This window comes from Camelina sativa, chromosome 1 (assembly GCF_000633955.1).
Source record: "Camelina sativa cultivar DH55 chromosome 1, Cs, whole genome shotgun sequence".
Taxonomy (NCBI): domain Eukaryota; kingdom Viridiplantae; phylum Streptophyta; class Magnoliopsida; order Brassicales; family Brassicaceae; genus Camelina; species Camelina sativa.
The window spans coordinates 19,097,281-19,124,187 of record NC_025685.1 but is presented as its reverse complement, the minus strand read 5'-3'; the positions used below and the strand labels follow the sequence as shown (position 1 = coordinate 19,124,187).

At 34.1% G+C, this 26,907-nt stretch overlaps 3 protein-coding genes and 1 pseudogene across 3 annotated transcripts; 2 read left to right on the top strand and 2 right to left on the bottom strand.

The window, feature by feature from the left end:
• LOC104699095 (F-box protein At5g25290-like) lies at positions 9,999-11,539 on the top strand. Its single transcript, XM_010414443.2, has one exon. It carries the CDS (start codon positions 10,722-10,724, stop codon positions 11,295-11,297), a length of 576 nt encoding a protein of 191 aa, XP_010412745.2. The 5' UTR covers positions 9,999-10,721; the 3' UTR covers positions 11,298-11,539.
• Positions 17,010-19,136, bottom strand: LOC104699088 (glucan endo-1,3-beta-glucosidase 12-like). Its single transcript, XM_010414435.2, has 3 exons — positions 19,010-19,136; positions 17,579-18,907; positions 17,010-17,246 (listed from the first exon to the last, which is right to left on the bottom strand). The coding sequence occupies exons 1-3, from the start codon at positions 19,065-19,067 to the stop codon at positions 17,212-17,214; spliced, it is 1,422 nt and encodes a 473-aa protein (XP_010412737.1). The 5' UTR covers positions 19,068-19,136; the 3' UTR covers positions 17,010-17,211.
• Positions 22,150-22,286, top strand: LOC109132252 (annotated as a pseudogene).
• On the bottom strand, positions 24,631-26,883 carry LOC104709685 (nucleobase-ascorbate transporter 1-like). Its single transcript, XM_019228869.1, has 10 exons — positions 26,787-26,883; positions 26,597-26,672; positions 26,438-26,497; positions 26,160-26,347; positions 25,987-26,083; positions 25,807-25,893; positions 25,650-25,708; positions 25,478-25,569; positions 25,305-25,382; positions 24,631-25,223 (listed from the first exon to the last, which is right to left on the bottom strand). The coding sequence occupies exons 1-10, from the start codon at positions 26,870-26,872 to the stop codon at positions 24,850-24,852; spliced, it is 1,197 nt and encodes a 398-aa protein (XP_019084414.1). The 5' UTR covers positions 26,873-26,883; the 3' UTR covers positions 24,631-24,849.

The window sequence follows — 26,907 nt, the reverse complement described above, 5'->3', positions numbered from 1 at the left end:
AAAAAGAGGATATGTGGGCTTAGTTGCTTCAGTAATCGTGAGACAATAATCAATAAAGCATTATAATGAAGAGCTATCCCTACGAGGATAAATTAATCATTAATTGATGTATATATTATGTCTTATTAACAATTGCAGTAGCATATTATCTAATGTTATAACCGATTCACAAAATAAACATGAACGAAAAAATAATACAAATTAGACACATTACTAATAAGAGGCATAAGTCGATTATAAAGGAAAGCAACAGAAAGAATAAGAAGAAATATTATAAGGAAAGAATATTAATTGGATTCGGGATTTTATATTTCAGAGGTTTTTCAAGAAAGAAAGAGATTAAGAAAGATTAGAAAGAGTTTTTATAACAATTTACAATTATTGTTAATTTAAAATTGCTTTAGATGGATAAATAATTTATAATAAATTGTAAATTTCTCATTTTGTTTAATAAAAAAAATCAGAAATCTAAATTTTATATCTTATTTAAAATTTAAAAGTAATTGAAAAATAAATACTAGAGTATATTGCAAATATTTCTTTGTGAATATCTCTGTTTTTAAAATTATTAAATTTCTACAGACCTTTTGTTTTACTTTTAAAATTATTTTTCTTTTAAAAACGAAAATTAGAAAAAAAACGGAAATCAAATATTCATATCCNGTGTCAGACAGATCCCTCTTTCAGGTCTGTTTCTTCGTTTCCTTGGAATCCTCCGGTCAGAGGCTGGTTAAAATGCANATTTTTTTTAAATGGAAAATAAATACTAAAATCTTTTGTAAATTTTTATAGATAATTATGACGGTTTGATTTATATAGAAGGAACTGAAAATCTCGAGAGGATATACTACAAATATCCATTTATTTTGAAGATATGACATAATCTTTTGTGATCTCGACAAAATCTCATAAGGTTCCTTTAAATCTCCGGAAACACCATGTTATTCCGGCTGGATACTGTATCACCAAAAGGAGGAACAAAGATTCTAAATAAGACAAAACGTCTTGACAATTAAATGTATATATATTGAAAATATAAACGAGTAATGTTAACAAATTATTTTTCTTTCACTTTTAAAAATAAAATGTTTAAAAAACGAATTATTATTTTTAAACGAAAATTAGAAAATCTCGGAAAATAAAATAATCGTATTAATTTTTAATTATTAAAAATGGAAAATAAATATTACTGTTGAAGATAAATTATAGCTTCTTTTTAAGTTAATTCTTTTCCATTCATATTTTTGTTGGAATCCTTTTTAGCTTTATAATTAATTTAATTTACTTTTTGGTTTGTTAAATTAGTTGAACTATTATTTAAAAATATATTTGCCCACACAAATTTATAAAAGAATTGAATTAGTGATATATTTGACCACAAAAAAGTTTAGACAATAATTGCTTTTCAAAACGTTTTTGCCCGCACGAGTAAATTTTTTTTTTGTTAATTGAATGTAATTTATTTTTTTCGCAAAAAAAAATTATAAATAAGTGTTTAACTTTACTGTTGTAGGTCTAATGTTGACACGGGCTCAGTTAGAAAATATATGTTTAACTGAAATAGAACTGATGTTGCGATCGAATGGGACGTCTCTTACGGCCTTTGAGAAAATGCCTAAACCAGATAATAGTATGGTGAACACATGTGTAGATAAGCTTATCGCATATGAGAGAATATATAAGCCTCATAAACAACAGAGATTGTACAATGAGTTGTTACCTATTCTAACTGAGGAGCAAAGACGTGTTTATTAAGAAATCATCCACAATGTGAATCACGACAAAGCTGGTATGTTTTTTGTTCATGGATTTTCTGGTAATGGGAAAACTTTCTTGTGGATTATTTTTGGTGCTGATTTAAGGTCTAAAGGTAATATTGTTCTGAATGTTGCTTCAAGTGGTATAGCTGCTTTGCTTTTGGAAGGTAGTATAACAGCTCATTCAAGATTTGGTATTCCAATCAATCTTAATGAATATTTTGTGTGTACGATCGATGCCGAAACTGATCTTGCTGACTTAAATAGAGAAGCAAAGCTCATAATATGGGACGAGGCTCCAGTGATGAACGAGCTTTGTTACGAAACTCTGGATAGGAGTTTGCGAGATATTATGAGCTGTGACCAGATTTTTGGATTTAAAATTGTTGTGTTAGGAGGTGATTTTAGACATATTATACTTGTTATTACAGAAGGAGTAAGAGTAGCGAAAGTTTTAGCATCTATCAACTCATTTGTTCTTTGGAATAGTTGTAAGGTTCTTAAACTTACCAAAAATTTGAGACTTCGCAAGGCACGTAATAGTATGGATGCGGGTGCTCTCGCCACTTTTTCAAAGTGGCTTCTTGATATCGGGGATGGCAAAATCAACGAAACAAATAGTGGAGATGTGGAGATAGAAATTCCGGATGATTTATTAATTAATACAAGTGGAAATCCTATTCAAGCAATAGTTAAAGAAATCTACGGTGAAAATTTTGCAAGCAGAACTGATCCAACGTTCTTTAGGGAAAGACCTATTCTAAGTCCAAAAAATGATGATGTTGATAAGATAAATCAATTTATGCTTAGCAAGCTACCAGATATGCAAATTAAATAGGATATGGAACATGGATATTGAAGTAATAATTTTCAAAAATACTAATATTAAATACATATCTAAAACTCCATCTTTATTTTTTTATTTACAGGTGAGGAGAGACGATATCTTAGCTCTGATAGTATTGATACATCAGATACAAATGTTCATGATAATATGATCTACATTCATGAATTCCTAAACAGTATACAAGTTTCTGGATTTTCAAGCCATGTTTTAACGTTGAAGATAGGAGCACATGTCATGTTGCTAAGGAATATAGATCCTAAGAGAGGTTTGTGTAATGGTACGAGGTTAATTATTACTCAGATGGCCAATCATGTAATTGAAGCAAGAATCGTGATAGGAAAAAAAGTTGATGATAGAGTATATATCCCTAGGATGTATGTTAGTCCACCTGATGCAAAGTTTCCCTTTCGTATGAGGCGACGACAATTTCCTGTTACCGTGGCGTTTTGCAATTACTATAAACAAAAGTCAAGGTCAGACGATAGAACATGTTGGATTGTTTCTACTGAAACCGGTTTTCACACATGGACACCTTTATGTTGCCTTCTCTCGAATCACAACCAGAAAAGACTTAAAGGTGTTAATTACAGATAAAGATGGGAAATGACAGAATAAAACACTTAATGTTTTTTTCAAAGAGGTAGTTGAGACTGTATAGTTATAGTTTGTAGTTGGATAATTGTTTTGGATATTTAGACTTGAATTATATTTCTTCTCTTAAATAAAGTGATTTTTAATATCTTTAACACTACCTCTATTTTATAGTCAGATATAGACTTTCACATTAGAGAAAACTATTTTTCTAATTTAGACTTATTCTATATTACAAAATAATAGATAAATACATTGTAGATGGTCTAAAATATTAATTAATTTTTTCACATGATTATATTTTATTTGGTTTCAACAATGTTGTTTGAAAACATATAATTGTTAGTTGTATCATAAAGTGTATATATAATTTTAGATCATATTTATTAACTACAAACTTTACCTTTAATCTGTTATTATATATACAATAATAAATATTAAAATATTTAATAGTCAAACCAAAGGTGAGACACTAAAACGACTAAGACGCAACGTTTAATCGTGACTGTTTGTATTCTTACAAATTCAGAATCCCCTTTTCGTTTTCGATAACAGAGAAGAAACAGGAAAAACCCTAATTTGAGAAAATCATGAGATTCGATAAAATTGCTTATCTTCTTCCCGGAAGAACTAATTGGCGTATACACGCCAAGGTCTTACATTCTTGGAGTATAAACGAGTTCTTCACAAAAACAGTACTGCCTTGTGGATGTTGAGGTTAGCGTCGTTAATTGAACATCATTCTTACTTAAATTTCAATTTTTAACAGTTCTTATATATACGACTTCTTACACAATAAATAAGTGTTTAACTTTACTATTGTAGGTCTAATGTTGGCACGGGCTCAGATAGAAAATATATGTTTAACTAAAATAGAATTAATGTTGCGGTCAAATGGGATGTCTCTGACGGCCTTTGAGAAAATGCCTAAACCATATAATTGTATGATGAAGACATGTGTAAATAGGCTTCTCGCATATGAGAGAATATATAATCCTCATAAACAACAAGAATTGTAAAATGAGTTGTTACCTGTTCTAACTGAGGAGCAAAGACGTGTTCATGAAGAAATCATTCACTCTGTGAATCACGCCAAAGGTGGTATGTTTATTGTTCATGGATTTGGTGGTACTGGCAAAACTTTCTTGTGGATTATTCTTGGTGTTGATTTAAGGTCTAAAGGTAATATTGTTCTGAATGTTGTTTCAAGTGGTATAGTTGTTTTGCTTTTGTAAGGTAGTAGAACGGCTCATTCAAGATTTGGTATTCCAATCAATCTTAATGAATATTCTGTGTGTACGATCGATGCTGAATCTGATCTTGTTGACTGAATTAGAGAAGCAATGCTCATAATATGGGACGAGGCTCCAGTGATGAACAAGCTTTGTTACGAAACTCTGGATAGGAGTTTGCGAGATATCATGAGGTGTGACCAGATTTTTGGAGTTAAAGTTGTTGTGTTAGGAGGTGATTTTAGACAGATTCTACCTGTTATTACAGAAGGAGGAAGAATAGCAACAGTTTTAGCGTCTATCAACTCATCTGTTCTTTGGAATAGTTGTAAGGTTCTTAAACTTACCAAAAATTTGAGTCTTCGCAAGGCACGTAATAGTATGGATGCGGGTGCTCTCGCCACTTTTTCAAAATGGCTTCTTGATATCTGGGATGGCAAAATCAACGAAACAAATAGCGGAGATGTGGAGATAGAAATTTTGGATGATTTGTTAATTAATACAAGTGGAAAACCTATTCAAGCAATACAGTAGTTAAAGAAATCTACGATGAAAATTTTGCAAGCAGAACTGATCCAACGTTTTTTAGGGAAAGAGCTATTCTAAGTCCAAGAAATGATGATGTTGATAAGATAAATCAATTTATGCTTAGCAAGCTACCAAGTATGCAAATTAAATAGGATATGGAATACGGATATTGAAGTAATAATTTTCAAAAATACTAATATTAAATACATATCAAAAACTCCATCTTTATTTTTTATTTACAGGTGAGGAGAGAGGATATCTTAGCTCTGATAATATTGAAACGTCATATACAAATGCTCATGATAATATGATCTACACTCATGAATTCCTAAATAGTATACAAGTTTCTGGATTGTCAAGCCATGTTTTAACGTTGAAAATAGGAGCACCTGGCATGTTGCTAAGGAATATAGATCCTAAGGGAGGTTTGTGTAACGGTACANATTTGAGTCTTCGCAAGGCACGTAATAGTATGGATGCGGGTGCTCTCGCCACTTTTTCAAAATGGCTTCTTGATATCTGGGATGGCAAAATCAACGAAACAAATAGCGGAGATGTGGAGATAGAAATTTTGGATGATTTGTTAATTAATACAAGTGGAAAACCTATTCAAGCAATACAGTAGTTAAAGAAATCTACGATGAAAATTTTGCAAGCAGAACTGATCCAACGTTTTTTAGGGAAAGAGCTATTCTAAGTCCAAGAAATGATGATGTTGATAAGATAAATCAATTTATGCTTAGCAAGCTACCAAGTATGCAAATTAAATAGGATATGGAATACGGATATTGAAGTAATAATTTTCAAAAATACTAATATTAAATACATATCAAAAACTCCATCTTTATTTTTTATTTACAGGTGAGGAGAGAGGATATCTTAGCTCTGATAATATTGAAACGTCATATACAAATGCTCATGATAATATGATCTACACTCATGAATTCCTAAATAGTATACAAGTTTCTGGATTGTCAAGCCATGTTTTAACGTTGAAAATAGGAGCACCTGGCATGTTGCTAAGGAATATAGATCCTAAGGGAGGTTTGTGTAACGGTACAAGGTTAATTATTACTCAGATGGCCAATCATGTAATAGAAGCAAGAATCTTGATAGGAAAAAAGGTTGGTGATAGAGTACTTGTCCCTAGGATGTATGTTAGTCCATCTGATGCAAAGTTTCCCTTTCGTATGAGGCGACGACAGTTTCCTGTTACCGTGGCGTTTGCAATTACTATAAACAAAAGTCAAGGTCAGACGATAGAACATGTTGGATTGTTTCTACCGAAACCGGTTTTCACACATGGACACCTTTATGTTGCCTTCTCTCGAGTCACAACCAGAAAAGACTTAAAGGTGTTAATTATAGATAAAGATGTGAAATACCAGAATAAAACACTTAATGATGTTTTCAAATAGGTATTTGAGACTGTGTAATTATGGTTTATAGTTGGATAATTGTTTTGGATATTTGGACTTTAATTCTATTTCTTTTCTTAAATAAAGTGATTTTTAATATCTTTAACACTACCTCTATTTTATAGTCAAATATAGACTTTCACATTAGAGAAAACCATTTTCTAATTTAGACTTATTCTATATTACAAAATAATAGATAAATACATTGTAGATGGTCTAAAATATTAATTAAATTTTTCACATGATTATATTTTATTTGGTTTCAACAATGTTGTTTGAAAACATATAATTGTTAGTTGTATCATAAAGTGTATATATAATTTTAGATCATATTTATTAACTACAAACTTTACCTTTAATCTGTAATTATATATATAATAATAAATATTAAAAATATTTAATAGTCAAACAAAAGGTGAGACACTAAAACGATTAATACGCAACGTTTAATTGTGACTGTTTGTATTCTTACAAATCCAGAATCCCCTTTTCGTTTTCGATAACATAGAAGAAACAGGAAAAACCCTAATTTGAGAAAATCATGAGATTCGATAAAATTGCTTATCTTCTTTCCGAAAGAACTATTTGGCGTATACACGCCAAGGTCTTACATTCTTGGAGTATCAGCGAGTTCTTTACAAAAACAGTACTGCTTCTTGTGGATGTTGAGGTTAGCGTCGTTAATTGAACATCATTCTTACTTAAATTTCAATTTTAAACAATTCTTATATATACTACTTCTTACACAATAAATAAGTGTTTAACTTTACTATTGTAGGTCTAATGTTGACACGGGCTCAGATAGAAAATATATGTTTAACGAAAATAGAATTGATGTTGCGGTCGAATGGGACGTCTCTTACAACCTATGAGAAAATGCCTAAACCATATAATAGTATGATGATCACATGTGTAAATAGGCTTATCGCATTTGAGAGAATATATAAGCCTCATAAACAACAAGAATTGTACAATGAGTTGTTACCTGTTCTAACTGAGGAGCAAAGAAGTGTTTATGAAGAAATCATTCACTCTGTGAATCACGCCAAAGGTGGTATGTTTATTGTTCATGGATTTGGTGGTACTGGCAAAACTTTCTTGTGGATTATTCTTGGTGCTGATTTAAGGTCTAAGGGTAATATTGTTCTGAATGTTGTTTCAAGTGGTATAGCTGTTTTGCTTTTGTAAGGTAGTAGACCGGCTCATTCAAGATTTGGTATTCCAATCAATCTTAATGAATATTATGTGTGTACGATCGATGTCGAATCTGATCTTGCTGACTGAATTAGAGAAGCAATGCTCATAATATGGGACGAGGCTCCAGTGATGAACAAGCTTTGTTACGAAACTCTGGATAGGAGTTTGCGAGATATCATGAGGTGTGACCAGATTTTTGGAGTTAAAGTTGTTGTGTTAGGAGGTGATTTTAGACAGATTCTACCTGTTATTACAGAAGGAGGAAGAGTAGCGACAGTTTTAGCATCTATCAACTCATCTGTTCTTTGGAATAGTTGTAAGATTCTTAAACTTACCAAAAATTTGAGACTTCGCAAGGCACATAATAGTATGAATGCGGGTGCTCTCGCCACTTTTTCAAAGTGGCTTCTTGATATCTGGGATGGCAAAATCAACGAAACAAATAGCGGAGATGTGGAGATAGAAATTCCGGATGATTTATTATTTAATACAAGTGGAAAACCTATTCAAGCAATAGTTAAAGAAATCTACGGTGAAAATTTTGCAAGCAGAACTGATCCAACGTTCTTTAAGGAAAGAGCTATTCTAAGTCCAAGAAATGATGATGTGGATAAGATAAATCAATTTATGCTTAGCAAGCTACCAAGTATGCAAATTAAATAGGATATGGAATACGGATATTGAAGTAAGAATTTTCAAAAATACTAATATTAAATACATATCAAAAACTCCATCTTTATTTTTTATTTACAGGTGAGGAGAGACGATATCTTAGCTCTGATAGTATTGAAACGTCAGATACAAATGTTCATGATAATATGATCTACACTCATGAATTCCTAAACAGTATACAAGTTTCTAGATTGCCAAGCCATGTTTTAACTTTGAAAATAGGAGCGCATGTCATGTTGCTAAGGAATATAGATCCTAAGGGAGGTTTGTGTAACGGTACGAGGTTAATTATTACTCAGATGGCCAATCATGTAATAGAAGCAAAAATCGTGATAGGAAAAAAGGTTGGTGATATAGTACTTATCCCTAGGATGTATTTTAGTCCACCTGATGCAAAGTTTCCCTTTCGTATGAGGCGACGACAGTTTCCTGTTATCGTGGCGTTTGCAATTACTATAAACAAAAGTCAAGGCCAGACGCTAGAACATGTTGGATTGTTTCTACCGAAACCGTTTTTTCACACATAGACACCTTTATGTTGCCTTCTCTCGAGTCATAACCAGAAAAGACTTAAAGGTGTTAATTACAGATAAAGATGGGAAATGCCAGAATAAAACACTTAATGTTGTTTTCAAAGAGGTATTTGAGACTGTATAATTATGGTTTGTAGTTGGATAATTGTTTTGGGTATTTAGACTTGAATTATATTTCTTCTCTTAAATAAAGTGATTTTTAATATCTTTAACACTACCTCTATTTTATAGTCAGATATAGAATTTCACATTAGAGAAAACCATTTTCTAATTTAGACTTATTCAATATTATAAAATAATAGATAAATACATTGTAGATGGTCTAAAATACTAATTAAAATTTTCACATGATTATATTTTATTTGGTTTCAACAATGTTGTTTGAAAACATATAATTGTTAGCTGTATCATAAAGTGTATATATAATTTTACATCATATCTATTAACTACAAACTTGAGCTTTAAGCTGTAATTATATATATAATAATAAATATTAAAAATATTTAATAGTCAAACAAAAAGTGAGACACTAAAACGATTAAGACGCAACGTTTAATCGTGATTGTTTGTATTCTTACTAAATCCAGGATCCCTTTTTCGTTTTTGATAACAAAGAAGAAATAGGAAAAACCATAATTTGAGAAAATCATGAGATTCGATAAAATTGCTGATCTTCTTCACGGAAGAACTAATTGGCGTATACACGCCAAGGTCTTACATTCTTCGAGTATCAGCGAGTTCTTCACAAATCAGTACTGCTTCTTGTGGATGTAGAGGTTAGCACCGTTAATTGAACATCATTCTTACTTAAATTTCAATTTTTAACAACTCTCATATATACCACTTCTTACACAATTGTTATTAAACTGTCAAGGGTAACACAATTGAAGCTAGCGTTTTACCAAATACACTCGCTAAACTCCGGAAATATATCGACGATGGTGACTTGTATGATATTAGAACTTTCAAAGTAATCAATCCAACCTTGAATGAGAGGAATACTCATCATCATGATCAAATTAAATTCATGGACAATACCACTATGACGATGGTCCAACAATTGAGTCCAAAGAATTACTTTTGATTCGAGCATTGCGATGATATATGTCGTGGAACAATAAATCATCCCTTCTCTTTCGGTAAGTATTTCGTTAATTTATTTAATATTGATATGGTACAATCCGTGAGTATAGTTAATTGTAACTTTGTGGAAGAATAAATCATCCCTTCTCTTTCGGTAATCATCTTTTTCTCTCTCTTTATCTCTCTCTCCTTATCCAGAAACCAAACCTATCAATTATCAAACTCGAAACACCATGGAAACTCATAACCCTGTCAACTGGTCGAAGCTCCCTCTCGATATCCTCAGATCTCTGTTTGAACTTTTGAGTTTTGTGGATTTCCATCGAGCGAAGATGGTTTGTTGCAACTGGTATTCTGTTTCGAAACAAACAGTTCCCCGGGAAAGCAGATCTCCATGGCTAATGCTTTTTCTTGAAGACGGTACTGATTGCATGTTGTACAACCCATACGAAAAAGTTATGGTTTACAGGAGAGCAGCTGGGAGAAACTCTACTTCAGGGAGTCGATTCCTGGCAAGCTGCGGTAAATGGTTCCTGATGCTAGATTCTCGATCCAGATTATATATTATAGATGTGTTAAGTACTGGGAATAGGATTGATCTTCCTCCATTAGAGTCGCTCCTATCAAACGACTCCGCTCTGAAGCGTAAGGAAGATAGAGATAGGGAGTTTGAATAAGAATTAACTAGTGGCTCTGTTTACTCATTATACACTGATGAGATTAGGGGACGTCTGTGGGTAGACGAGAAGACGCAAGAGTTGTCTTTAGTCTGGTTCTTTGACGCCCCTGCTTGTTTTTTAGGGTTTTACAAGCAAGGGAATGCTCATTACGATCTCATTCGGATTAGCTATGGTATCCCCAGGATGTTAACTGGCCTACTACGTCTGGTTCTTCGGGGTTACCGTCTATACATTTTAACGACGCGTTGTTTCGTTCGAGTCTTAGATTTTTCTAGGCAGCAAGGTTTCGAAGAACTCACGAGGAGTGATACTTACCCATCCCCAACGTTTGCTCGTCTTGGATATGATTGTTATTTTAGCATCGTTGTTACTACAGCAGGAGAGGTTTTGTTGGTCACAATCACAACCTCTGAAAGTAGCGAAAGGGCCTTCCGCGTCTACAAGATGGATCCTAATGCTGACCCAGACGACCACATGCATGATCTTCTTGACATAGATTCTCTTGGTGATGAAGCCCTGCTTCTCGACTTGGGTATCACTGTGCCTGCTAACAATACCCTTGGTATCAAACAAAACTCCATCTATTTCACTCATCATAACCTTATCCGTTCCAAGACCAACTGGAAGAAAGTCACCCATGTCCTTCCCCCTAATGAGGTGGACATCTGTGTGTTCAATCTTTCAACCAAGACCCTCGAGCCCTTCCCTGCTCCCTCCAACATGACTCTCAAGGATGCTCGATGGATTTTCTCTATCTGAAAGAATGTCTGAAAAGAGGAATGCGTTCTCCTTCTCATTATAAAGTAAGATAAGAACATGCTTTTTTAACCAATTTATAAGTAGAATTTTTTAGGCCCAGCTTTTTGGTTATCTTGCCAATTAATACATAGAATTTTCCTTCAAGTCTTAGTATAAGATATTGTTTCTTGCTCTGAATTCTGCCTGAAGAGAACAAAACATGGCAGAGTACATAGAAATGCAGATGCTCTCAAGATGTTAGGTTAGACAGCTTCATCAAAGTTCTTTGTTTCCTTCTTATGATTCAAAATATATTCTGTCAAATACATGCTAGGGTAACTCCCAACCTCCTATTAGTTAATGTAGTAAAACATAATATTCGTACTGGTTCAGCAGCCACCTTGGTCCCTAATTTACCTAACATAATCATATATACAAATATGTAGTACCCACATCTTCATCTTACCAGCCAAATTCATGGATATTTGGTAGGTGCAACTTGAAAGCATAGCATATTTAATAACTGTTAATACAGAACAAACAAATATTACTAAAGTAGAAGATTCAAAAACAGAACAAAAATGCGAAGTCGAACATATACCCAAACTTAACTTTTGAAAGAGAATAATGGTCAAGGGAAAATGGTACAGATAATGTTGTGGAAGTTTGTTTTGCATACCTTATTCATAGGTCCAATACAAACGTATCAAGCTGGTATTCTCATCTTCATAATGAATATGTTCTATTGTGGTTTTTAAAGCCTTTTCTCTCAAATTTGCACCAGGCCATCACATTAGAACAGACGCAGCAATCTTATGAAGTGATAGCACAAGTGGGTGTGGAGCCTCCTTCGATAAAAATGTAACTGTCAGCCTAAAAGTAGTTAGCCCCTAGCATCTCACCAATATGTGTAAGGAATCATACTGAGTAAAGTTAGTTTAGCTAAACACGATCTCATTATAAACTACAAATGCTCAGGTCTTCACAGAAAGCAAGTAACTTCGTTTAAAGGATTAGCTTATATTCACCATCCATTCCATGAAACTTTACGCATAAATTGCGTGCTTCATTCCAGTTGATTTCATGATATGGTACAGTGAAAAGCTCCTTTCTCAGCGATAAAACAGGAGAAGTTATGGAAACATTGGCAAGTAGACCATCCGAAAATGACACCACATCCTTCCTAGAGCATGAAAAAGTATCTTATTCTGATGTTTCACTGTGCACTAAATCTATATAGAAAATAAGAACTACAAAACAAGCTGTAGCAAAAGAAAGCCATATCCATCATTTTAAATGCACACGCAGTTAAAACATTTAATAAGTGTGTTTTGAACAAGCGTGAAAGTAGAGAAGTTTACAAACTAGATTACAATTACAAAAAAAATTCTGAGATTTACTTCACTTGAGTTTTCCATCATTGATGGTATTCCATTTCATAAAGTCTGAGATATTTCCTTATGAAGCTCCTGACCAATATAACTATATCTGAAGCCCAATAATATAGTGAAACGTATACAAGCATAAAGAATACAAAACGGATACATACATGGTTACAAGTTATAAACCCAAACCAACATATAATTTTGTTTTAATTATAAAATCTAAACTTTAATTCTCATTTATAAACCCAAACCGATATATAAACTCGTTTAATTGTAAAATCTAAACCAAACCAATATTTATCTTTCTTTAAATAAAAGTATGTAAAATTTGTTTCCTTAATTTGTTTTGTTTTTTATTTTAATTTTGTTTTATTTTTTAAATAAAATATTAGATAGAATTTAGAACAAATACAAAGGTTCACGCTTTTTTGTTTTTGGTCAACATAAGTAGAGACTTTATTTTCCCTAAAAGAATCCTCAACTAATCTATACAATAAAAGTTGGCTAACTCTCATGTACTTACAAAACCTCTTGAGCTTCTCGCCTCCTCTTCTACGTTCTCAAAGCTTAAACATTCGATTTGAGATCCATCACCTAATCTCTCAAGATGATATAACTGCTCTTTAAGACATTGAGCTAAATAAAAACATAATGTGTCATGTTTTCCATTAATGTGTTCTTTAAATTACTGATGTGATTATAATTAGCGCAGGGTGCAAACACATACAAAGGAGGACGTGTGAATTGCAAGAGGTTGATACTCGCTCTTCTAATTATCTTATCGACATTATCACTAAGTACAACATATATATGTACTCTTGTAGTTTTGCAGCCTCACGTATCACGATCCGAAATCAAGATGATGTCTCATAGTCTTCTACAACCGAAAAGGCTGTAGTCGATTAGTAACTTTTAACAAAGACGGGGATGCATAGCTTTCAAATGATACACTTAAAGATGTTTACTTTGTCTCATTGACTGTATTTGTTGCGACTTTGGTCAAATGGGACAGAGACGCAAATGTATATACCAAGGATCTGTTTGGATTAATATGTGAAAGGTTTCTTATTCTCTTTCATATGTCTGTTTATTATCGAATATTTTAACGTGGATTCTTAGATAATTAAATCATCATGGTTTAAGTATCGGTTATGGGTGAATCTTGGATCTGAAAACCAAGTAATGAGAAAAACTTTATTTGCAGTCTCTTTATCTACAACATGAGGAGTAGTTTTACGATTTTCGGTTTCGAAATCCCGGAAATTTAATTATGCTACATTATGAAGTACATGTGAAGTGGAATAATAAAATTATTGGAAATAGCAGCAGCTTTATAAGATATAGCAATGTAAAAAAACTCCTGAAAATAGCAGGATTAAAAGAGGTAGAGATATATCCACTAGCAGGTTTTACATTTTCATAAACATGTACCACAAAATGAGCTGAAATAAGATTCCTTCTTTCTTGTGACCATTTAGAAATAAAAAGTTAAATACTTTTTTTGACCTATATAGAAGTTCCTAAAGATTTAAGGTAGAGGGACAAGCAACTTTTCAAGATGTTAAAAGGAAAAAAAACATCCCACGATGTTTTGGAAGCTATAATATAGGGATTATTGTTGATTTAGGCATTTGTGAGCAAAACTATCATTTTAGGTATTTTTGTCCATACTTACAGAAATGAGCATTTTTTGTAGGGCAAAAAGACTAATTGTCCTTGGTGGAGCTTTGCTTTTTTTTTTTGCTTAGAATGTTTAATCGATTCAGTCAAAATTAAAGCAATATGTAAACAATATGTTTACAATATAAGAAATTTACATATTGTTTCACGTTTTAGCAAGAGTAGAAGAAAGAGAGAGAGAGAGAGAGTTGTTGACTTCTTCTTCCGGAACTTCTCTCATCAATGTATAAGCCAAATTATCTCATGAACACCTCCTTGCAGTGTTTACACCTGCAGAAGGATAAATATAGATGACCAAGTGATAAAGATTAAGATCAAACACTAACAGAATAATGTTAAATCAGACATCTTTGTGCAAAAATAACAAACGCAAAAGCCAACATTTCAAAAGTAAATAACAAAGTTTACCATAGATCAAACCGTTCAGATTACAAAAGTGCAACAATACCATGAGATGTAGAAATTAATGACTATGAAGACGTGCTTGTTGATGGATTCTCTGAAATTAGTATGATCCAAAGTCAACTAAATGAGGAGAGTAAACCAAAGAGAGAAAGGGAATTCAATAATAGAGGACAACACATGTATTAAGTGGAAATATAACCTAAGGACTGTAACTAATGGAACCCAATGACTGAATCAAACACCATATATGAAAAAAAAAACTATACCCTAAACACTATAACTGAGGGAACCCAAGAAATAAATCAAACACACTCTTATAAAGGAACATTAAACCCTAAAGAACTACAACTAACAAAACCCAAGTAACAAATTAAACACACTATTAATTAAGAAGCACTATACCCTAAGGAACTAAAACCGATGGAACCCAAACAACATATGAAACACACATATTGTAAAGGACATGATTAAAACCCCATTAGATTCGTTTCTGGAGTACAGATAAAAAAAATTACAACTCATTCAAAGATGACACATAAAGAGAGCTCACATACCTTCCAACTTCTGGCGATTCTCACAATGCTTCCTGCGATACAGAGACGCATCAAAGAAGATGAAAGCGTTGTTGTAAAATGGAAAAAATTTGGGATTTTTGTTACCTTTGAATTAGAGAGAAATGAAGTGTAAGTTGCATGCCAAAAACGAACCTGATAGTTCGAAACTCTCCCTCTCTTCTCCTCAGCCAATCTCCAAATTACAAAGGGGAAATTGAAACTTTCAGAAAAATTTAAAACCCTACAAATTGAAATTAACTTCTCCAGATCTCTTTATTTATATTCTTAGCTAACTAGATTATGACCCGCGGTGTACCGCAGAGCAAGTTTTATTTTTTGATTTTTTGTTTTGTTATTATACTATTTTAATACTGATTTTGCTAATGTAGAATTTTAGTGATTTAGTATATAATTTGTGGTATACTGCACAACAATTTTTGTTTAATACAATCTTAATTAAATCAGTTTGATTCGACATATTTATATTACTGTTGTTAAAATAGTAAAATAAGGTTTTAACCTGTATTGAAGTATCATATTAAGGATATCTTATTTTTAGTATTATCATTTCAACCATGTAATGTCATACAACCCGTCATATAATATAACTCGTTTGCGTTATTTTGAAAATTTAATACGTTTAAAATATTCATATGTTAAACTTTTTATTAAGTTTAGATATATTAGTTATAAATTAAAAACTTTTTAAATTATATAATTTACTATTTACCGTAAATTTACTATATATGTATGTTGAACACACACTTTTTATATTAATTAAGTAATATATGTTCGTTTTAAAAAATTCGAATCACAATATATGCAGGAAAAAAAATATATGTTTTTATTAACTTTATGTATTATATGATTATTCACTACATTTAAATTAAAAAAAAAAAAAGATGATAAGAAAATAAATTTATTAAATATGGAATAAATCTTCTAAATATCTATATTAATTACAGAATATTATCTATATAGATATTTAAATTATTTTAATTCTGTTTGGTTATAAGGATAGTAGAGAGAATTAACTAAACTGTTTGAATATGAATATAAGCATTAAATAATATTCAATGATAAATGTTTCCATAAACATATTTTTGAGCAAAAAGTGGTGCAAAAATACTAGTATAGATTTTTTTGGGGCGATCTTGTTTGTTTAGTTGAGAAAGAAGATCAGAACAGAGAGATTACAGATTGCGAGAGGGGGAGAGACAATCGATTCGATTCTTTGGAGAGAAGGGACAATTTTGTCTTTTCAATCTCTTAAAAATGACTAATTCTGTGAGTACGGGTAGAAAGCCCTATTCTTATAATACCTTTGGAAAAAATGCCGATCTCTTAATTAACTCCTATAATATATGGATATGTTAGTGGTAAAATTAATGAATCAAAGAACATCTATTTGAGAAAATGCTGAGATATGTTAGTAATGTTGTGTTGTATTTTATTTTTTTTAGTGTAAAAAATATCTTTAAAAGTTCTAAGTATATAAAAATGAAAAAAATAACATTAACAAAATTGAATAAACGAAAATTCTTTGGTTTTCAAAATGCAACAATATAACTAAATTTTGGTTATACTCAATATAATATAATTTTTTTAAGTACTTTAATAGATAAAAACCCACACGTAGTGCGGGTATTCTCACCTAGTCATAGTAATTACCACAAAAACTGTCACAAACATTTCTCTACTTCTGCAGCTTACCCAACATTAATAATTCCATTACCTAAATATTTAATATCAAGAACATCGCGCGTCTCAGTTGATATTAACAACACAACATTTAAAAAGTCAGAAGTTACAAAAATTAACTAAAAACTTCCGGCCAAACAAAAATACATCAAGATACGAATATATATATCTATATATATATATATATAATTAATCTCTAAATCGTCTTCCTTAGTATCCTATCGGAAACTCGCATCTTCCATACTCTGCATATTCACATTAAATCAAAAACCAATCAGCTTCTTTGAGATTAGATTCACAAATCAAACTTAAAATATCTAAAAATAAATATCATAGGATTCTTTTTTAACACCAAGATGACGTAAAGCCACGACAAGTTAAAACACTAGTGGTCTACTATATATGTTCACGTGGGAACATTTGACCTCTGTCGTCCACACATCATATAATTAAACCCACATCTACACTACCCTAAAACTACGCTACCCTAATCAGCGTAGGTTAGCATGAACGCCCCAAAACCTACTCTTAATATGCGCCACACTGATTAGCAAGAAAAAAGAGGAGTTACACTCACTTGGTGGTTGGCTAACGACGTAAGCGGCGCCGCCGAAGTAACAACTCCCACCGGCGCGTCCTTTCTTCTGATAATAACTATTAAACGCAAAGGAAGCGTGAGCCTCAAGTGTATCAGGACTGTAACAGTTAGCACCAGGTTGAATCGGACGGCAATCAGCACCACCTTCACCACAAGCATAATCCAAACCTTTTTGTAACCTCTCTTCACCAGCGTCACCGTTAGCTACACACCAAGACTGACCATTCAAACTCTTCGAGACACCTCCTCCACCACTCATAGGAGGCGTCGTGACCTGGTGATCTCCGGTAACCGGAGTATGACCACCGTCACGGTAATGTTTAAGCCCTTCAGTAGTGAAAGGGATGTCGTAAACTTTCTTCTCATCAGGGAAGAAGAGACCATAGTTTCTCTCAGAGGTGGGACCTAGCTTCTTGTTCTCGTTGAACAGAGCAAAGAGATACACCGTTAGATCTGCTTTAGGACGTAACGGTGTACCACCACGTGTCAAGATCCGCCGTATTAGGTTTCCGTTGTAAGACGCTGCGTTTGCTATGGTGGCTCCGACTTCGTTCTCGTCTCCTTTCGACGGCCAGCCAGTTTCCGTCACAATGATCTCGATGTCGTCGTACTTTAAAGCCGACATAGCTGCAAAGACCGCGTCGATCTGAGCGTCAAAGAGATTAAAGTATCTCAAACCGTTGCCTGAATCAACCATTCCTGGATTCTCTCTGAGTAAAGCGTAGTCTAAAGGAATGACGTCAGAGTTGCCGTCGTAAGCAAAGAAAGGGTAGACATTGATCATGAGTCTTGAACCAGTCTCGCGTAAAAAGTCAAGCATTGGTTTAATGACAGTGTCAACGAGTTCTGGTCGGAAAGATCCGGAGGAAGAAGGGTAAGAGTTTTGAAGAGCGCTCAAGGCAAGAGGTGAGGAGATTTTGATGTCGGAGTGGAGATTGAAACTGATTAAAGCTTTGTGGATGTTTCTCATTGCAGGGATAAGGTAGATAGTGGTGTTGTGTGGATCAACGAAGACTTCGTTACCAACAGCGATTGATTCTATCTGTGTTGAAGGATGGTAAGCAGCTACATTGCGTTTGACCCACGAAGCGGCGAAGGAAGCTCTCTTTGCGGCGGAGAAGAGTATCTCGTTTGGGACATCTACTGTGACTTTGATACCAGATCCGGATAAAGCTTTGAGAACTGATGGGTCTGCGTCAAAGATCTTGACTCTGTTGATTCCTTGAGATTTAAGGAGCTGGACTACTTTGAATGCGGAGGGTAGTTCATCGGAGATACGGCCGTAGTTTACGCCGATGGAACCAGCATCTGTAAGAAAAAAAAAAACAGAACATGAGAACAGAGTAATGAGAATGTGGTTTTGTAATGTAATGTTATGTTTTCTTGATAAATGTAATGTAATGTTGTTACCTGAGAGAGAAATGGGTGAGAGGAGGATGAGGAAGACGAGAGGTGTGAGAAGATCCATACTCAGCTTCTGGTGAGAAGTGAGTTGGGGAGAGAGAGATGAGAGCTTAAGAAGGAGCCACAGAGAGATTTAGGGTTGTGAGAGAGTGGTGTTGTGGGAGAGTGAGGGGAGGACTAACTAAAGTGGTGGTGGTAAACAAGGTAAAGAAGACTGGGTCTTATTATCCAAAAGGAATTATTAATAAGTGAATAAATTATTAGGTTCTTACGTAATCTTTCTTAGTGACAGATTTTTTTTTTTTTTTTTTTCACTGAATAAATTATATATTGATTGACATGTTGGATTACTAAAATACAAGACGGATTAACAAAAAACCATCCCAATAAAAACTGACTGAAGATTTAAACTATAAACTAGCCCTATCCTCCTCAAAGAGATCTTGTAACCAAGATGGATATCCGGTTGCTACATACGATTGACACCGATTCTCTCTTGTGACGCTCTTAGCTATAAGGTGAGCTCCAAGATTTGAGTTTCTGTCTTCCAACACCAAGTTCCAATCCAAAAAAATTTCCAAACTTGCTCCCAGCATATGGAACTGAAATTTAAGAGATGGTCATGCTTTTGGTCTAAGTACAGCTTCAACGAAATCTTTGTCCTCTGAAACAAAACTAACTTTGTTGTAGTTGAGACTTAACATACTTTCAATGGTCCAAATCCAGGCTTGAAGTTTCGCATCCTGCTTTGAAATCACATAGCCAAAAGACATTCTACTATGCAGTAAGACCATACCTGCATCATTTCTCAGAACCCACCCTGCTCCACTTACATTTGAGACATTGTCCCATGACCAAGCGAGGTTGCATTTAACCCAGCCAACTGATGGACGAAGCCAACGCTTTTTTATTTGGGAACCTTGTTGTTTTACCCGCTCAGCCGTAACTTCATTCAAAGCTTGAGCATGAATCCATTCTTGCACATTTTCTCTGATTTTGCTGATCGTGACAAGAAGACTGAAGCTTTTCCCTTCAATACAAAGAAGATTCCTGTTTTTCCAAATTTGCCAGAGAATCCAAGGGAAGGCTTTCCGAGTTTCTACCTGTACTTTTGGATTTTTGCTAACCAATAGCAGGTAGTACATGTTCTGGTATAGTGACTGAGAATCAAACCCATTTTCAGGGCAAGGGAAATTGAATAGAGCCCAAATTTGTCTTGCTACCGTACACGAGAAGAGGACATGGTTTGACGATTCTCCTTCATTGCCACATCTTTGACATCGTGTGTCCACTTTCAAACCTCTTGCTACCATTTTGTCAGCAACTGGAATTCCACCAGACACAGCTTTCCACATAAACGATTTAATCTTTAATAGAGTATCACATTTCCATATCAGATCTTTTATGTGGAGTATAGAAGGCTGCATCATAGCTTTGGTTACTAACTCAATCTTTTCTCTTTGGTAGGCTGCCCAGTAACCGGATTTCACCGTATAAGCTCCACTCTTTGTATGTTCCCAGATAAGATAATCTTTTGACAAAGAGACCGGTTTGATTTTCTGTATCAACTCCACATCCCTTGGATAGAAATGATGATTCAGCTTAGTCAAATCCCAAGTCAAAGTCGAATCGTCTATCAACTCATTAACCTTCATATCTAGATCAAAGATTATGTTCTTCATTAAGGGAGCTCTCATAACCCCATCCAAAAGCCACCGAGAAGACCAAACAAAGGTGGACTCACCATCTCCAATCATTTGTCTCAAACCTCTTTTTAGTAGGTCCCTACCATGCAAGATACTTCTCCAAGTGAAGGAAGGTCGTCCTCCAAGTTCAGTAGATAGAAAATCTGATTCATCAAAATATCTACTTTTGAAAAAAGCAGCGAACAAACTGTTTTTTTCTTGAATAATCCTCCATGCTTGTTTAGCCAACAAAGCCTGATTGAAGATTTGAATATCTTTAAATCCAAGACCCCCTAAATGTTTTGGTAGACAAAGTTTATCCCATGCAAGCCAATGCATTTTTCTTTTATCCTCTACTGAATCCCACCAGAAGGCAGACATAGCCGATGTCAGATTCTCACAGGTCTTTTTTGGAAGCTTGAAACACGACATTGCAAAGACTGGCATTGCCATTGCCACAGATTTGAGCAAAATTTCTTTCCCACCATAAGACAGAGTGCGAGCATACCAACCAGACATTCTGCTTTTCATCTTGTCATGGATATAGGCTAACATATCTGCCTTAGAGCTGCTAAAGCATTCTGGTAAGCCCAGATAGACTCCTGCTCCTCCTTCTTTGACAATTCCCAACTTTCCTTGAATCTGAACCGTGACACAATTGTCCACTTTGCTACCAAAAGTGATAGAAGATTTATCAAGATTGATCAGCTGACCGTGACAGATTTTTTTATCTAGTGTATTTGAGTATTTCAATATTCATTTCACATGTGACAATGTCATATAATTTGCATCACCTTCTCCCCTATGATCCATTGATCCCATCTTTCACATGTTATTGCAGTTTGTAAACTTTGTATGTATATGCTTAGAGTTTACAGCTAATCATGAGTAGAATTGATGGGGTTTTTATGAATCTGAATCATTTTGTTTTTGTTTTACGTAAAGTTGAATACTTTATTTACTAGTGGTTAGCTGTTTAGTATTTTTTATTTAGTGTGTAGGGTAAATAGTGGTTACCTCTATTTAGCTGTCATAAAAATTCTTATAGATCCTTCCTTTGAAGTAAAATAGAAAACAAAAATAAGTAAAGACAATAATAGAGGTAACATTGCACGCCGACCCTACCATGTTTTGTAAAATTCTTTATACTACTAGTTTGTGAGATGAGTCTCCAACCGTAGAAATTAGAAAGAAAATATCAAAATAATTTCAAAATTTAGAGTCACTCGCTATTTTTTTTGTGAAACAATTTCCTAATACAAGTCTAGTAGATAAAAGTACAAAAATTCTTGTAGACAGACTTTAAGGTGTGAGAAGACAAAAGTTACAAAAATGTCTAAAGATTCCTGACGAGCTAGCTAGCTACACAAATTTAACAAAAAATGGTAAGACTTTGAAATTGCTAAATTTTGAAGAGATCGAGATAGTGGGCAAAAGAGAGTGGCACCCACATGATAGAAGATGAGCCGTTCGCAGAACACGATGCCTCGTGCCTTAGGACTCTCTCACACGTAGTCTCACTGTTCATTCCGGTCCCATTAACCCTCTTCGCTCTTGTCTCCTTCCACACGTGTGTGTGCTCGTGCCTGTACTGTTAAAGTTACATAGCCTAATGGAGTAAATCGGTTTAGCCGGTTCTGGTTTAATAGCTGAAATAAATGTGCAACAAATGGTTATACGGTTTCTGAAGTGTTTCTATTTGGATCTCCTTTTATATTGGTTGAAAAAAAATTCTTGCTTTTCTTTTCGTGATTATTGAAATACAGTTTAGAGTAAGGAAAGGAAAGACTCTAAACGTCAAAATTAGCTTAGAAGCATTCTTGCTAAGGTAAATGAAGAATTTTCAGACAATTGACACAAAACAAAAAGTAGTGGACCATGATTTATATTGTAGTACATATGGAAATCATATGAACTTGACGTATTGTGACAATGGGCGTCTGTTAGTAAAAATATTTCCCCTTCGATGGTTTATGTGGTCAATAAATGTGTAGATGGGTTCCAAAAGTGTTATCAAGAGAATACTGAAAGAAACTTATAGAATTTATTCTAATTTGTGAGTTTACAAAGAACAAAGAAAAGAGGGGATTCTTACACAAAATGCCATTTATTTGATTAAAATCTTTTGTTTTTGCCATTTGTCTCAATAATTTTCAATCTTGCCATTTTTAAATATGAAATCTTTTAGAGTTTTTTTTTTCATAAAACACATACTTCATAACAAAAACTATATCTTAAAAAACACTGAAACCTAATAAATCCAAACGTTATGTATAAATTTGTGTTCGTAGATATAAAAAATGACATTTTTGAAAGTTTGTTGGACAAATGGCAAAACCTATAAATACCCCTCAAATAAGTCCATATATCTAGTAATTAACTCAAGAAAAGAGATATGTATCTCTAAATCTTTGGGTAAAACTCTGAATGGCTGCATCAAATGAAAAATACAAAACCATATATGGATTGGACTACTTTTTGTTTACTATTCATAAATTGTAACTTTTTTACGAAAATATTTGACTTTCCACATACAAAGAGATCCACAGCAATCATTTACTAATTGAATTCTATAATCTTTTTCCAAATCAAATTGCAAAAAGTTGAAATTTTAACCACTTTAAGCATTCACTTTTTAAGAATCAGACTAAAAAAAATATATGTATTGTCTACATGTTCATATTTTATTTTGATTCCACAAACTTGGTTTTAAAAAACTATTTTTCTCAAAATCTTTAATAGGTATAAAATAAAATAAAAGAATTGAAAAACTATTTGAGAACCGCAAGGTCCACAGGACCACAACCATGAAGACCAATCTTACTTGTTTCTTTTAAGTTCTGGCTTACCCAATACCAATAGAATGGGCTACTCCAGTCATGGAATTGTTACGTCACTGGGGTTTTAGAATAGGTTTATGGAAAAGTCATTTCGGAAAGCCCTTTGGATTTAGTATATCTTCCGGCCCACATATACATACGGGCTATTATTGGGCCATATGTTAACTCTGTCAAAACGCTAGGGTTTACGAGAAGGAGATTAGGGTTTTAAAGTTAAGCCGACTCGTACCCCTTCTATATAAATTCAGATTCTCTTCTCTCTCTCGTATCATCATCCACTTTTTTGTAGCTTATTCAACCTAATTTTTACACAGTTCGTTGCTAGTTTTTCGATTCTCAATTTTTTTTTTTTTTTTTTTATTAAATTCCCGATGAAGAAGCAATCCCATAGATAGGAAGTGCCGTATGACACTTTACACAACAACGGACTGAACGAGGATTGCATCCGATGAATTACCCATCCCCCGATCAGTCTAACCCGGCTCGTATCCGGATCCCAAACCCGGATCCGTTTACGGTCGAGTACTTGACTCCTCGGCCGGGTCTTCACCGTACTTCCCACCGTTCTGTGTTCGTTGTGTGGGTGATTTGACAAGGGTTCGCTGAGGGTTTTTATTTTTTCTTGATTTATTAAAATTGTCCGATGCCACGTCGACGGTAGCTCTTATGTGGCTATGATCCTCGATGCTACATTGGACATAAACAGATGTACGTGTTTCGCTTACTGATAGGAACCTGTGGATCTCGATTATTACACGATCTACGGAGCCATTTCGGCGATTACATTTTAGATTTTTGAAAACCATTTTTTGATTATTGGGAAGGTTACCGATGATGATTATTGCTAAAATATGGAATTACCGTCTGAGTTTTATACTCTTTGATGTGAAAAACGCTGGCTTACTGAGGCTTCCCAATTTTTTTGAAGTTTTTAACTTTCAATCTTAGCTATTTCCTTCGAATCATGTTTTGAAATTATTGTTTAAACCATTAGCCAAGATTAACTGTTATTTGGGATGGTGTTAATGACTGTAATAATTATGACATGGTTTGAACACGAAAGATATGGAACATAATGGTGATTGTCTTCACCAGAGCCCAGTTTGTTTAATAACTGGAATTCATAATGAATTCGTCGCTTACACGAACATAATTCTAATGGAAAGGAAAAAAAATCTAGAAATATGAACAATGTAAATGATCTTATTGAATCTACATAAGAAATAAAATTTTGAATTTTACTTCCAACTAGGGTCATAATATAAAGACCGCTACCAAAAAAAAAAAAAAGAATCATCGGGAATCAAAGTTTGAACTACTACTATGTAGGAGGGAAGAATCTGTTGAGGTTAAAAGGCAAAGTGTAGAACTCTTCATTACGGTTATCTCCTCTGAATGTTCTGAACTTGACCCACCAAGGCATGCCTCTGTCTTTCTTTGATCTATCTACTTCCATTGTGTTGTCCATGAACACTGCTATGATTAGACCAACTGTTGCTGGAGACATGAATATTGTGTTTAAGAAGGCGTTGAACCATCCTGCGTTTGTGTGAACTAGCCCGTAATGTCTAGCGTCCCAGTAGTTGACGAAGAACTGAGGTATTGAGATTCCGAGAAAGAGTGATAGACCGGTGATCATTAGGTTTCTCATGCTGTTCATGTTAGTGAACTGAAGAAATGATAGACCAACCGCAGCTGCAATAAAGATAAAACAAATGACAAATGTTTTCTTTCAGTGAGATGATGTTGTGTATTCAGTTTTGTGATGGTCTTTACCAACAAGGCCGAAGAGGACACAGTGCAATGCTGCGTATATTGGGACTGGTATCGATGCAAACACAGCTCCGAATTTGCCTGATCAAAACAAACAACAAAGCTTTTAAACTGTAGGATCCGATACAATAGAATGAATGGTAAAGCCTATAACAAGTATGAGTAAGTTTTTGTACCCAATGTAGAGAAGAAAATCATGAAGCCTGCGGATACTTGAACAACACGACGGCTTCCAACTCTTGTTAAGCCTAAAAGTCCTACATTCTCACTGCAAACACATTTTAACACCTTCATTAAAGAGCAGTGAATATGCGAAAACGATAGCTTCCAAGAAGTTACTTTACTTACACTAGAACAGTAGAACCTGTGCCTGTTCCGAATAGACCATCAAGCAATACACCAATGCCCTGAATTTTTAACAAGAAACATTGCATAACAGATAAGATATAGGAGAAATCTAGAGGCTGCGATATGCATTTATATGTGTCTTTTTATATCACACTACCTGCCATCCAATGCCTCTACTCAATACATAAGCAGGAGGTGGCGTGGCTATGGCTAATCTTGAAGCTGCCATGTAAGCTCCAGTAGACTGCACAACTCATTAAATTAATCATCTCAGACCCCCTAACACAATTAAACTTAAGTTACTTGCAATGACTCTAACAATGTTCTGCTTCTTTACCTCGACCATGGATACAAGAACTGCAGACATCATAGCAAACGAATGGCCTACTGAAAACGTTGGAGGCCCCCATTGGAGAGGGTATGGAAACTTGAACCTGACGACACATTATAAGCACAATGAGATATGTACTATGTAACCACAATACATGAGGATACTGAGCTGCTGAATACCATGGAGCTGTTGATATAAGATTTGCTTTGTCTGTTCGACAACTATGTTGTGTAAGTGATGGTTTGCCTCTGTAAGCTCCACTTGCGGTAAGGATAATGGCGTAGATCCAAACAATCGTTACCCAGATCAATATCGGAAACCTTTCAAAGATTGGGACATCTTTAAATGGTCTGACATGTTTTAGATACTGCCAAGAAAGAAAGAAAATAGCATAAGCAAAGAGAGAAATAACTTGGAGAGCAAGCAAAGAAAGTCTAAAACAACACAAAGGTTTTACTTGGGTTAGTCCAATGACAAGCAATAGCATCGGTAGTCCAATCTCAATGCAGTTCCCGAGCTATAAAACAAGATAATCAAAGTTTTAAAAGAGATATTTCATTAATGTTTAAAGCAAAGTCATGGTGTGGACTGTGGAGTGGGGCTTTGTATGAGTTACCTGGGGAAATCCTCGCTGGAACATACCGAGACCAACCAATCCAACAACTGGTGCCATACCAAGAGGGCTAAAAAACCTGAAATTGAAAAAGATGAAAAGCAAGTAATGAATTTGGATAAGAATCTCATAGTATAGTTAAGACAATGAATGTGTCTTTCAAAAACAAAAAACAACACAAGTAATGATATACCTTGAGAAAAGACCCCATACTTGGCTGTAGCCAAGAATGATCTGTATGCTAGACGCGACGATCAATGCCCCTTGTATAGCTCGCATCGTGTGAATAAACCTCTACAAGAACATACTACATT

Bases quoted from the DNA above. Each gene is read 5' to 3' on its own strand.
- LOC104699095 (XM_010414443.2), top strand. From the start codon at position 10,722: ATGTTAACTGGCCTACTACGTCTGGTTCTTCGGGGTTACCGTCTATAC.
- LOC104699088 (XM_010414435.2), bottom strand. From the start codon at position 19,067: ATGGATCTTCTCACACCTCTCGTCTTCCTCATCCTCCTCTCACCCATT. The intron at 18,908-19,009 runs GTAACAACATTA...TTTTTCTTACAG, and splicing joins CTCACCCATTTCTCTCTCAG to ATGCTGGTTCCATCGGCGTA. The intron at 17,247-17,578 runs GTGAGTGTAACT...GTGAATATGCAG, and splicing joins CGTCGTTAGCCAACCACCAA to AGTATGGAAGATGCGAGTTT.
- LOC104709685 (XM_019228869.1), bottom strand. From the start codon at position 26,872: ATGCGAGCTATACAAGGGGCATTGATCGTCGCGTCTAGCATACAGATC. The intron at 26,498-26,596 runs GTAACTCATACA...CTTGTTTTATAG, and splicing joins TCCAGCGAGGATTTCCCCAG to CTCGGGAACTGCATTGAGAT. The intron at 25,224-25,304 runs GTAAAGACCATC...TCTTTATTGCAG, and splicing joins TGTCCTCTTCGGCCTTGTTG to CTGCGGTTGGTCTATCATTT.